General features: G+C 33.2%; 1 protein-coding gene across 1 annotated transcript in view; it reads left to right on the top strand.

Annotated features, from left to right (window-relative positions):
- Positions 1 to 15,000, top strand: part of LOC106882532 (inter-alpha-trypsin inhibitor heavy chain H3) — a 38,313-nt gene that overhangs the window by 16,147 nt on the left and 7,166 nt on the right. The window contains exons 7-11 of the mRNA XM_014933248.3: positions 3,530 to 3,894; positions 6,717 to 7,061; positions 9,064 to 9,199; positions 11,626 to 11,649; positions 14,273 to 14,389. Of these exons, the coding sequence (XP_014788734.1) occupies positions 3,530 to 3,894; positions 6,717 to 7,061; positions 9,064 to 9,199; positions 11,626 to 11,649; positions 14,273 to 14,389 (987 nt within the window). The remainder of the gene's footprint in view (positions 1 to 3,529; positions 3,895 to 6,716; positions 7,062 to 9,063; positions 9,200 to 11,625; positions 11,650 to 14,272; positions 14,390 to 15,000) is intronic.

A 15,000-nucleotide genomic window follows, 5' to 3' on the forward strand; every position in this document is an offset into this window, starting at 1 on the left:
AATTACAGTAGATTAATAGTGTACTATATTTTCATGATAAACGTTCAAATTAAAATACTTATATATCTTGAACTTCGAATGGATGTGGATGAAAAACGTAATATTTTAAAATTATACATATTTTTCGTAAATATGGGGAGATAGTGCTGATGAAAGTCGTACGTGGCAAATTTAAATTAAATTAATTTTCAAATTGATTTATTTAATTTGAACCATTAACTCGAAACTATAGTCCACTAATAACTTACTGTAATTAAAAAAAAAAAACTTTCATACATCTCGCCCGCTCTTACAACTACATCGTATCAAGGCTAATATTGTGGATATTCATTGGAACATTTATTATACCGCCTGGAATAAGCATGTTGGAACTCCAGAAGAAAGTAAAATTTTCTTCTCCCTTGACCTTTATATATATATATATATATATATATATATGCATATATATACATATATATATATATATATATATATATATATATATATATATATATATATATATATATGTATATATATATACATATATATATATATATATATATATATATATATATATATATGTGTGTGTGTGTGTGTGTGTGTGTGTGTACGTATGTATGTATGTATGTATGTATGTAAGTATGTGTGTGTGTATTAAAGTATGCAAGTGTATGTGTCACAAGTACAGTTTAACATGCATATGTATGTTTATATGCATGTACATGTAGGTATACATATATGTGTGAGTAGGTAAGTATTATATGTGTCTGGTCGTTAGTATGTATATATGTATGTACAACTGTTCGTATGTCCAGCCACTCTGTGTGTTGTATTAATCCAATAGTCCTGGTTACATGATTGCGTCGTCGATAACTAAACTGCTCCGCTAACATGCTACCCCAGTAAGGACAGTTACTGAAAACCCGTATAAAGTTTATTTCCCTTTCTAATGTGTAATATGTTATCAAATGGCAAGAACAGACATTATGTTAATTGTTTTTCCTCTATTTCACATACTTTGTTATGTAATTTTTATTTCTGGAATGTTGTTTGTTGTAAGTTAAAAGGATAAATGACGAACAACTGAAAATGTTTTAACTCTAGTCCACTGCGGCAGATGCAAGAAAGGACGCTGGTAGTTTTCCTTTCGTGACTGAAACAAGTAAAAGATAAAAGCGAAACAGAAGCCTTTAAATTAATTTTCAAACGCAACTCTTGTTCACTCATTATTGGGTTGGCCAAAACAGTTCATTCGGCTTTTGTCGACAATAAACTTCAAACACTTTAATGAATGATTTAATTTCACTATGTCCTTTGCCCATGCGTACTCGTTAGATAATTGACACTTCAAAGTTGTGAACTTGCGATGAAGCATTCTACGTGATTGGAATCATGCTAAAAATGGTAAACCAAAACGAACATTACCGACATATTTTTTTTTCTTCTTTTAATTTAAAAATGCAAGAAAACGGTAGAGAGCTGCATGAAGATATGTGCTGTGTACAGAGAGGATACTGTTAAGGAACGTGTGGAGCAGTACTGATTTTCAAGATTTCAATTGGGAAATTTTTCAGTTCTCACTCTAGCCGAACATTCGGGTTTACCGGCAACAAAATAAAGGAGTTACTTGACACTTACCCATGTTATAAGGCAAGGAATATCGCAAGTACTATCTCTAGATATTCCACTCATGTGTTGAAAACCATCTGCATCAATATGGTAATGTCAGCAAACTCGATGTTTGAGATTCCCATTAACTGAATGAGGTTAAATTCGTCCAACGGTTTCCCATCTGCGATTGGTTGCAGAAACATGAAGTAAACGAAACATTTTTAAAGAGAATAATAGCATGGGACAAAATATGGATCGTTTATAACAATGTAAAACGCATCCGATCATGGGGTATGCGCAATGTACCGCCACAAACAGCTTCTAAAGAAGACATCACCGGAAGAAGTTTATACTTCCAATTTGGGTGTTGATGTTAAGAACTTCTTCCACAAACAAACATCAATTAATCATAAGGGCATTGTCTTTAATTACAACAATGCCAGACCGCACACTTCTTTGCAGAAGCACAGAAATTACTGGGGCTTGCTGGGAAGTTTTACTGTACCCTTCATATTCGCCCTATATGGCGCATGCAGATTTTTATGTTTCACTCAGGAGTGAAATATACACTGACGCCATATCAACTATCTCTAAAACATTTCATTTACGCTAATAACGCTTTTTCTTTACTCCTTAAGCCTATTGTTTGTGTCGCAAGAGTCTTACAAAAGTGACTGGAGCGCCGGGATTTTAATGCATGGCACTTATCAAACACTTGAGTATGCAGAAACCTCTCAGCGTTTTCATCATCCTTGTAACTTTCTGCCGTTTATATATACATACATACATACATATATACATATATATACATATGTATATATGTGTGTGTGTGTGCGCGCGCGCGTATGAGTATATGTGTGTGTGTGTATGTATATATATATATATATATATATATATATATATATATATATATATATATATATATATATATATATATATATATATATATATATATATGAGAGAGAGAAAGAATATAAAGGGGATAAATTATTGTGGCGGATACCGTATTATCTCACAAACTGGTATAGACTCCGGTTATCCATAACGGCCCGATTACATAGTACTCAAACTTAAAAGAGATACTGGTATTGGTAAGCTTCACTTGTCGGCAAATGCTGCAGAAAACTTTTTAATAAAAAAGTTTTGAATGTGAATAAATTTCTACTCCCCTTCGTTATCAATTATAATCCTGTCTCTACTCATCAAACACGAACTTCTGGATTCTACCTTCTTTCATTCTGGATTTTTTTCTCCTTGTTTTTCTCCTTATTTCTTTCTGTTGAAGAGCGTAGCTCGAAACGTTAAAGACTTTCTCTATTCCCGAGCGTTAAACTAATACATCCTTTTGTTGTTTACACTACCTGTCCTCGTCTCTTGTTCTATATATATATATATATATATATATATATATATATATATATATATATATATATATATATATATATATATATATATATAAATATATATATATATTACGAAACTTACGAAAAGTAACTACATTAAACTCCCGCTGATCCGTGCGTGATGAACTATTCATACATTTAGGGCAATATAATGCAGTCGGGAGAACCTACACAATATGAAAGGATAGGAGTCAAACTGGTGTCACTTCAATTACGATCGTTTCTATAATCTATAATCTAAATCAATAAATAATGAGAACAACTAGAGAGTTCTACAAAAAACAGAATTCAATAGGTTGTCTTGAGTATTGAGTACTCTTTATAATTTAAAGTTTCCCGAGATCGTAACTCATTTATTCTTAGACACACAGGTAAGTACCTAAATTTTCTTTTGCTTGCAATCGATTTTAAATGTAACATCTGGTTGATTGCTTATATATGGGTTTCCGTTGTATATTCCAGATACTGAGATGGAAAACGAGGTGAATTCTTACATACATTGTATTACTATCTCTATTTTTGTTTTTCATTAACAGGTACTAATATAAATACTGCACTTCTAGATGGCCTTGATTTAATGTCATCTCTATCGAATGAAACATCAGAAGGACGATCTCCAATAATCGTGTTTTTAACTGACGGTGCTGCTTCATCTGGTGTAGTTAACAGTAATAGTATCCTGCACAATGTGGGCGAAGCTAACGGGGAAAAAATTCCTGTGTTTTCTTTGTCTTTCGGTGCCGACGCTGATTTCACCTTACTTCAGAAAATATCTCTACAGAACTATGCCGTAGCCCGCCGCATTTATGAAGCATCTGATTCTGCCATCCAACTGAAGAATTTTTACAATGAAATATCTGCTGCATTGATGACAGATGTAAAATTCAAATACTTTGGTAATGTACGTCGACCACAGATTCAATATCATTCATATCTGGTGTTCAAGCGTTAAAATATACTATACGATTTCTCATTCTTAAACCAAGAATTAGTTACATCTTGAATACCTGCCTTTAATGTCCACGCTTAGAAAAATCTGTTCAGTTATAATAAAAGTGTTCAAGGCTAATAAATGTTGTATGAGAATTCAGTTTCAGTATCTGCATATTCTAGTATTATTATTTTCTTGAACTTGCCTATGGACATTATTAGAGGTAATCCGTAGATATATTTCTAGTGAGAGCGTATTATTCCGGGCGCACTATTTGCAGTTAGAAATAGCCATCTTTTTATTAATTCAGTTGCTTCGTCACATTTTAATAATCCTTTTGAATATTTTTTTATTGCTTTATCGTTATTTAATACATTATTTTGAAATGTTTTCATGGAAAATCAGCAGGTTTTATGCATTTCATTGGTCCCTCAGTACACTAAACTCATCTTACTATTTCCGAGATGGCTGAATGTTGATAAAAGAGACATTTCTCTTGAAAGAGTTGCTATTTAATGACCAGATTATTTAGAGCAGTTTTGATTCAATCTTGTCTCCCCAAGTATATTTTGCTGGAGTTGGTCTGGAGCTTACCGGTATATTGTTGGGTATTGTTTGAGAATATACGCCACACAACATACAGGACATTTCCGATTTGAATTTTAGAAATACCCGATATTATTATCAATATATATCCCAGAAAATGATCTGTTCCAAAACAACAAAGCCAGGGGCTTCAGTTGTTCTGTTTTCTGCTAGATTTGTTTGTTCAGGCCACTGATAATGTCTGATTCGTGTAATGTGTATCCAGCGCAAATTTAGCTTTTGCCTGATCACAATGACCAAGTACACATCGGAGTTAGTTCAAAAGATACTGAGCAATATCGATAAAAACTTTTCAGACAAATCCCTAACGTATAATTCTTTTCTACTATTCTCTTCGGAGGTTGTACTTCCACTTACGGCATACTTGTCTGAGGTACGCTGCAATTTTTTAATATGTTTGTTACATAGGCTTATGGTGCCTACCACAGAGCAATATAGTATAGTCTGCTCTAGAAATGTGTAAATAGAACAGTCAGTATTTTTGCTATTGTGCTTTCACACAAGTAGTTTTCTCCTCGCCTATGCCTAAATATTTGTAGAGAGGCGACGTGGCCTGCTCCTATATTATATCCGCTCCTTGACTTCCTGGTCAGCTTTTTTTAAATATAACCTTGTATTTATCCGATTAAAGAACATTTAAATGTCTTGGCTAAGCTATTTGATAATACAGACATGTCACTCTTCATGAACTGAAGACGAAGATGAGCCTCAGCCATACACTTCGTCTTTAATATCTCAAGTTGACTTTCAAAATTAGAAGATGCAAATGACTTGAGTTTTTATATTTATATATAATTTAATTTGCAGGAGTATTCATTTTCTACCTAACAACAATTGCAGCCACGCATATTATTTCATTTAACCTGGTGACTTTTATGTACGTGTCAGTTTACATTAAATTTCTGATTGTTAAGTTTGAGCATGTCGTTGAGTTTTTATCCCTGAGAGATACTTCCGTTTCCCGATGATATTATGAGTTGATTTTATTTTTATAATCATATCCACCGTTAGATTATCATGTTTCTAAATTCACAGACAGATGCAAATGTTTTCTTCTCCTATCCAGATCCCATGGATGTGTTTCTGTCTGTATACTGATGAACCATTACATTTCGATCGGTTTTTGTCTTTATTTTCAACGTCTTATTGCTGGATGTATGGATTGAAACTTGGAGGCTTTATTTCTAAATGAACATTTTATTACTCTTAGTATATAAATAATGTTTCATATTTAGAATCCAGTCTAGAATAATGAAGACACCCAGAAATTAAACACCTAATAAATATTAGAAATCAAAGCGTTCGTAACGTATTGGAGGCGCTAATATTGTAATAATATTTATTTCTAAAGAAGATTTTGTGAGGCAAAGTATCTCTCTTTTACACCTGCATCTAACTGATATGAATATTCTGCTTCATAATCTTATTAACTATTCATATTAACGATTTACACATTTAATTATAGCATATATATCTTAGCAACTGAGAGTTTCAATTCTATCAGTATTTGGTTTACAGCAAATTTAGCGTTTCAACTATTCCGTGAGTTACAACAATGTGTCTGTATGATGAGGAAAATTTGAACTTCCAGCTGAGTTTGAAGTCAGGGAATCTTTTAATATCGCAGCTAATTATGTGTATAGTTGTTTGTTGGGCTTTACAGAAAATGTAGATTTTAAAATTATTCACAGTAGTTCTATATTCGTCTGGTGGGTATTTTGAGGGCGTATTTTTATATAACTGCCCTGGATAAATCTCGTTGCAGCAACAAGTTATGTTCCTTGCATGCGAAAGTGTCATTTTGTTTGTAATATTTTTCTTTCAAAGTGTAATTTATCTATGAATGTGGTTTATTTACATTTGTTATGATTCATGGTGCAGTTTTACGCTTGTGGTAGTGTAGTTGGCAGATTTTTGTGGTGAGGGTATTATCTCCAGATAGTGCTGACATAATCAAAAATGGATTTAATATATATTTTTGTATATAATTGTTGATTCTAATAGAATAAGTGTATTTTAAGGAATTAACAATAAAGTCAACACTGTCCTCAGAAATGTCTTTACTCATAGTGCTTCCTTAATCAATCTAAATTGTCCATTATTTATCTTTTTGGGAATCTTTGTTTTCGTCCACACTGCATTACCAAATTATGGTTTTGACTCACATATTTCTGTTCTAACTACAGGTCGATAACGATACGCTAACCAATAGTGAATTCCACAGATATTTCAATGGTACAGAAGCAGTAATTGCCGGGAAACTGACGGATAAGGACGCTTCGAAAATTACTTGGAATGTAGTTGGGAGCACAAGTTCAGGCGGTATTGATATTGGAGAAACAACTGAAGCGCTCCAATTGTCTGATGAAGGCAAAAGAGAAAGCTTGTTGTCTGATGAAGACATAAAAAGCATTCCAGAGAAACTGTGGGCATATCTGACAATCAAGCAGATTCTAGATCAAATGACTGCCAGTGACAACCAAACGGAGAAAGATGAGTTGAAGAAACGTGCGATTGAACTGTCCTTAAAGGTAAGATTGGAAACATTACTTATGATCACTTGTTCAAGAAAGGAATAAATTTCATGAAGTTTATGTCTCTCTCAAGCCTGTTAATTGGTAAAGGGAAATTAATTGTCATCAAAGCATAATCAAGTCCATCGGGTAATTTTACTTCGGACGCATCAGTCATTAAATATCAATTGTCATTAATAATTAATTTTGTCAGTTGTGTGGGCATGCGTTCATCCGCCATTCGAACAATATGGACACACCATCTCATTTGGTTTCTCAAAATCATAGCTTTAACTGAGGTGATGCCTGCAGATGCAAGGACATCTGTATTTGGAGTAAAAGAGCTCTATTTAATGTTTAAAATGCGATGAAGGCATTTTTGGTGGAATTGTTCTTATAATTTAAAATCCCTTTCTTAAAAAGTCCACATTTCACAGGAATACAACAGGGATGGTAAGACAAATTATTTGTAAAGAGCCAGCTTTGTATTGTCATACATATGTCGCTGGCGTCAAACGCGTGACTCCACGCCACCAAATGCTTTTGCTGCCCTTTGAATTCGCAGATGTATTTACTGTATCAATATTTCCATCATTTTGTACAGAGCTATATATACATATATATATATATATATATATATATATATATATATATATATATATATATATATATATATATATTTATATCTTGAAATCCCACGAAAATTAACACAAAGATCCTTTCACCCCGATTTATATATACTAAAATGGCATCAATCCAGTCTTGAGGCACTTTCTCAGTTCTCCAACAGTGACAAATTAATATATTCATTAGTTCAAACATTTTGTCACCCCCATATTTCAAGACTCCTGCACAGATTCCATCAGACCATGGAGACTTATTGGTATTCAGCTTATCCACAGCTAAATAGAATACCATTTAGAGTTAGTTCAAATGCCATCTCTTCTAAAACTGGAAGGTGTTCGCTTTTTTCTATCGTCCTCAAGCGAGCGGATGATAGTCTATTCAAAAGTGCAGAAATACCTTCCACTCAGCGCTTATTAATAGAAGCATTATCAGTCAAAAGCAAACGCTCATTTGCTGTTTTTACTGGAGGCATGGAAGAAAATTTTGGGCCATATAACTCCTTAACATAAGAGTACAAACCCTTGGCATCATTTATATCAGCTACTTCTTGTGCCCCATTTGATCTATCATTCCACCATTCCTGTTTAATTTTCCTTAGAGTCTGCACTTCCCTTTTTAGCTTTCTGTAAGCTTCGTTTTATATATATATATATATATATATATACATACATAAACATGGCTATGCAGTGAGTAGCTAGCTTACCAACCTCACGGTTCCTGGTTCAGTCCCACTGTGTGACACCTTGAGTAAGTGTCTTCTACTATAGCCACGGGCCGACCAATGCCATTTAAGTCGATTTGGTAGACGGAAACTGAAAGAAGCCCGTCGTATACATACATATATATATATATATATATATATATATATATATATATATATATATATATATATATATATATATATATATATATATACATATATATATATATATACACATACATATACATATACATATATCAACTAATACATATATATATATATGTATATATATATATACATATATATATATATGCATATATATATATATATACATATATATACATACATATATATATATGCATATATATAGATATATATATATATATATATATATATATATATATGTATATATATGTATGTATATATATATACATACATATACATATATATGTGTAAATATAAATACATATATACATATCTATATCTATATATATGCATATATATATATATATATATATATATATATATATATATATATATATATATATATATATGCATATATACATATTCATGCATGCATACTTATATATATATGTGTGTGTATGCCTCTGTGTGTGTGTATGTGAGTGTGTGTGTGTGTGTGCGTGTGTGTTTAATCCGATTTTCTGAATGTGCATGTTCTTTTATCTTCAGTACAAATTTGTGACTCCTGTAACCTCGATGATTGTCGTCAAACCAGACAAGAAAGAAAATGCTGATGAAGACGCTGTAGAAGAGGATAACCGCGGCCGTATCCCACCTGCACGTACCGCACCGGTGTACAAACGCGGTATGCATTATAATAACAGTATCGCAAATCCAGTCTGCAACTTTACAGTGCAATCACTAAGTGTATGTTCATGAACACAAAAATGTAGATTTAAACGGTCCATACTTTATGTAGGTATATGATCTTAGTGATTAAATTTTAATGAGAGCGAAATAGTTGAAGGAATCAATAATATTAGACTCCTTGAAACTAGTTTAAGCCTTTGAGACAGTAAAAAACAAAGGGAGCGTTGGTGAGTTATTTAGAAGTTCGCTTCGCAAACACTGCGTTTCAGGTTCAATGCTGCTGTGCGGAGCCATGGTGCGGCGCCATGGACAGTGGTGGTCTATATATAACCCAGCATGATCAATGCTGTGGTAGTAGAATTGTTAGACGGAAACCGTGAAGAAGCCTGACATATTTGTATATATGTATGTATGTGTATATATGTATATATATATATATATATATATATATATATATATATATATATATATATATATATATATGTGTGTGTGTGTGTGTGTGTGTGTGTGTGTGTGTGTGTATGTGTGTGTGTGTACCTATGCGCGTGTATGCGTGTGTTTGTGTATATACGTATGTATGCATATATGTATCTAGAATAAATCTTTATATATAAATAACAGTGGGTATGTTGTAAGAAGCTTATTTTCCAACCACATGTTTCCGGCTTCAGTCTCATTGCGTGGTACCTTGGGCAGAGATCTTCTCATATAGCCTCGGGCCGACCAAAGCCTTTTGAGTGGATTTGGTAGATGGAACCTGAAAGAAGTCCGTCGTCTATATATATTCATGTGTGTGTGTTTACAATTATGGATTGAATCTGTAGTCTGCGAATCAGCTTTCTCCTTCTGTTTTTGAGATGCCTAATTTCTCAAGAGTGGTATTTAATCAGTGTCTACATATCCCAGTGCCTCAATAATTACAGATATAAGCCTGGACTTATTGTATGTATGTACGTATGTATGTATGTATGTATGTATGTATGTATGTATGTATGTATGTATGTATGTATGTATGCGTGCATGCATGTATAGCGCTCTCGCATTCCTCTGCCTGCGACCCATATTAGCTCTAGATATCTTACCTTGGCTTGTCTCTCATTCATTTAAGTAGATTGGAGTGGCTCTGTGAAGTGCTGTGAAAAACGTATTCGACGTAGAATCTTGGATTGTGCAATTATCGGCGAGGCTACTATTGAATGTCCGGTCAACTAGGACAGTTCCTGGGCGAGGATGATAGATGATAAATGCTTTATATGGAATGTATATCACTTAATTACTTATCTTCATATAGAGGGAATGTTTCTTAAACATATTTCACTTATATTTTCAAGTAACCGTTAGCCGCATTAGTTTTAGTTCATACACAAATAGACTCAACAACACTATCTTAGCATCTATTTATCTTTCATAAGGATACTATGTATATCCGAATATGTTATGTAACACTCACTCCATCTAGTCTTCTGCAAAAATATAATATTTTTCTAATGTATTTTTTGATGCATTCTTTTTCGTACTGAGGAGAATAGCAATAAGTAATTAATTTAATTATAATTACATTAATTTCTAATTTTTTGTTAACATCTTATTTGCATGCTCTAGAAGTAAATGTTTAGATGTTTCAGCCCGTATTAATACCGTAGAAAATATATGAAAATATAAATGTCATACAACATTTGCGAGGAATCGCATATAATTTGCACTTGCAGATGAGTTTTTAAAACTTCTTAATATATTAGAGATCGGGTAATCAACCAGTGGGGGGATAAGTGTCCTGGGGGTAGTTGTCCTCTGTGTGGAATTGTCATAGGAAGTAATTGTCCTGATACGGAGACACTGGGGTCCCGGACGCCCAGGATTACGCGTTTATTAACAGATATGTGCGTGAATGTGTGTGTGTGTGTGTGTGTGTGTGTGTGTGTGTGCGCGCGTGCGTGCGTGTGTTTGTGTGCGAATACGTATGTGTATGTACACGTACAAGCACATGCACACATTCCCAGATATTCACACTCATACGCAGATAGAATATCATAGATCAGTGGCGTTTTTTTGTCATCCCTTCTTTTAATTCCAAAATTGTGTTTAAGACATTTAGTTAGTTTAAAATGTATCATACTTTTATTGAGCGTGACATTTTGTTCATCTTTCATTCAATACAGACAAGCAGTCCACTTATGACATACACTGCTTTGAAAGATTATCTTAATTTTATTTATCTTCAAAATAAACAGCTGAAACATTTAAGATATTGTTATTGTTCCCCCACCAAAAAAAAAAAACATTGTTTACTATTAAATAATCCACATTATTACCAGCACACATATACACACGTACACACACATACATATTACACATACACATACCCATATATATCAAATGCTAACGTTGATATTCCAATGTTTTTTTTTCCTCTATTAACAGTTAACCAGCCCCCTCCTCGTGGCGGTATGTATGACAATATGTTTATTCTAAATAATTTGAAAATATTTATTTTTAATTACTATTTTTCTTTTCCTTTGCATAGACAAACCATCCGATTTCAGCATTAGTTCTAAATGTAGTTTAAGAAATTTTATGATGCCCGAAATTCTCATTGTACTTATATATATATATATATATATATATATATATATATATATATATATAATTAAAGATTTAATTTTCGGTGTGTGGTGAAGCAATAGTTGCTGAACCCTAAATCTTTAATTATGTTTATATTTACCGATAATGGTTTTTTAGCACACCGAACTACTTGGTAAAATTGCTAATTATTAATTAATTATTAATTTTTACCCTATATCTATATGAATAGATAGATAGATAGATAGATAGATAGATAGATAGATAGATAGATAGATAGATAGATAGATAGATAGATAGATAGATATCTTTTTATTATAGCCACACAGGGCTAAATACAGAAAATGGACAAATTACAAAGTAGAGCTTTTCTGTGGGGGGGTGGGATAATTTCGATCAAAAGGGATCGCGGAAAAAAAGGGGGGATTTCGATCAAAAGAGATCGCGGGGGGGGGGGGAAGGAAGGGGGGCGATCAATAGGGATCGTGTATCACAGTCAATGTAAAAAAAATGGGGAACAGATTAGGTTTATCCGTGGAGAGAAAAGCCTACGGAAAAGACCACGGTCACCTCAGGCTTCTTTTTTTAAAGGTACATGAAACTAAGTACTTTCTCTCTTTTTGTCTCTTTTTGTTACAAGTCTATGCTTAAAATGGTGTCGTCTTTCATTCTTACCATTCTTGCCACATTTACCCATTTTTTATTGAAACTTTCATTCGACAATAGCTAGCTAGCTAGCTAGATAGATAGATAATGAAAGAGAGAGATGAGTGCACTATATATATATATATGTGTGTGTGTGTGTGTGTGTGTGTGTGTGTGTGTGTGTGTGTGTGTACAGTTCACAGATATCTCCGTTTATTTAAACCAGTAAGAAAGACTGACAGTTAAATGTAAAGGAAAACAAGCAAATTTATTTAGTGCATGAAAACAATTAGGTTTCAGTTACCCCATCTTACCTAGAATATTCCAATGTACTAAAAGCAAAAACTATTATATGAGACAGATGAAAATACTCACCAAATACAGTACGACAAGAATCATTACTATTTCTAAAGCATAAAGATGATATTGTAGATATATTGATTTCAAATTCTGGGGCAAGACCACCAATTTCGCCCAAAGGGTCAGTATTCAAATTGTACTTATCTTATCAACCCCGAAAGCATGAAAAGCAAAGTCGACCTCGACGGATTTTGAACTCAGAACGTGAAGACGGACGAACTGCTGTTAAGCATTTTCCCGACGCGGTAACGATTCTATCCTCTCACCGTCTTAATTTTTTTTTTTTAATATTTATGTTGCATTTTTCCCAGATAATAACTTAAAATTTATCCTGAAAATACTTATAAGATTTCTTGTTCATTTCTTTACTTATTTGTGTCAGTATCGTAAACTTGAATCAGTTTGCAAGATATATTACTTATAATCTTGATGTAACTGGAAATAAGTTACAGCATGTTTTGGGGCCTTGTGCTTAGAGTAGAAAAGAATATACTGTATGTCTATATCTTATTACATATGTGTGCCATGGTAGGGGGAGATATCGTATGCTGAACGGGTCTGTATTGAAAATATATTCATGACATTTTGATAAATGCTAAAAGAAAACGTTTCAAAAGTTTTATGCCACTTACTAAAGCCCTTTGTAGTTGCTTGAAATGATTCATGAGTTGGCACACTTTGCCTGCATTTATAAGACATCCAATAACTTAGTGAACACCGTTATATGGTTAAGTCATTGATATACGGCATAAAATAAACTAACGATTGTATTTCTGAATTTTTTTAAATATTATTTAGATTGTCATCTCCGAAATTCTGTTATGTCTCTTGAGGAACATTACACCAATAATAACCACACACCCTGATTCAATTCCCCTTCATTATTATTCATCAACTGGTTAGCTATTTCACCAACCAATTAATCAATTATTTGACTAATCATTCGTGTAATCAATGAATCAATTCTATTTGCCAATTCGCAACCTACTCAAAAGTCTGCTTCAGGTCTATCTGACTGACTGATTACCGCATGATTAATCAAATAATTGATTACTTAGTTGGTTAAACTGCTAACCAATTAACCAATAAAACTAAAGAAGGTAAATTGAACCAGTGACTGTATCTATTATCGACATAGTGACCATTAATAATCTGTTTCAGCATGCGAATTCAGATAACGAAATATCTCTGAAATACTTTCACTAAACCTTGGCGTCATAACTACCAAATACTACAAACGAAAGTCTCTTTCAGGAGATATTATGGTTCTTCAATACGCTGCATTTAAGAAAGATATTTATAAGCTTCATTCCTATGTGAAAACTTTATAAAAACCATACAATTTTTGTTTATAAAGCATCATGTTCATGCCGAAATCCCTAACTTGTACCTTTATATTTCTACGTCTATTCAAAGAATCTATTTTTTAATGTTAATACAAATTTATTCCACAGTTTTCTGTGTGTGTTTTTCATGCTTCCAGGTTCTTATGGTGATCCCCATTTCTTGGTGAAACTGAAAAACGTGACTTTCCCTGTATGTTACAAAATGCCTGCAAAACCAGGAGAACTAATGACGTTGATATATGATCCAGTATTACGTAAGTTATCATCTTAGCTTTGTTCTTACATAATATTTAGGACCTTCTGATACTCAAGAGAAGAAACGAGAGAAGTCTTATTGCAAGATCATAGATATTTTACTTATATCTTGGAAATAAAATCAATTTTGTTAAACACAAAGAAGGACATAGTCCTGGCAAGATCAGTAGAGGCGATATATATTTTCTTTCAAACTTTTATTAGTCTGACTTTATGATGACAGCCATACTATTTTCAAGTGCTATTCTTAATTCACCGCTCTCTTTTGTCAAACCGCTAAGTTACAGCACATAAACGTCAGCAGTGACTCAGATGCACTCTCTCAACACAGAAATGTATGTGTGTGGTGTGATATAGTGTGGTGTGGTGTGGTGTGTGTGTGTGTGTGTGTGTGTGTGTGTTCGTGTGCATTTGCGCGCGCGCGCGTGTGTGTGTGTATTGCTTTTATACACTGAAATTGTTAATACTGGATAAAGGCTGCGAAACGGTCATAACCTTAACTACATGCACATCTCGTAACTCCTCACTTTTTATATAAGCATCATTAAATAATTCCATCGAACGCCCGGATTTCATGGAACTCCGCAATATAATCCTGCGTATTCGATTA

Source organism: Octopus bimaculoides, chromosome 15 (assembly GCF_046866305.1).
Source record: "Octopus bimaculoides isolate indiv1 chromosome 15, ASM4686630v1, whole genome shotgun sequence".
NCBI classification, from domain to species: domain Eukaryota; kingdom Metazoa; phylum Mollusca; class Cephalopoda; order Octopoda; family Octopodidae; genus Octopus; species Octopus bimaculoides.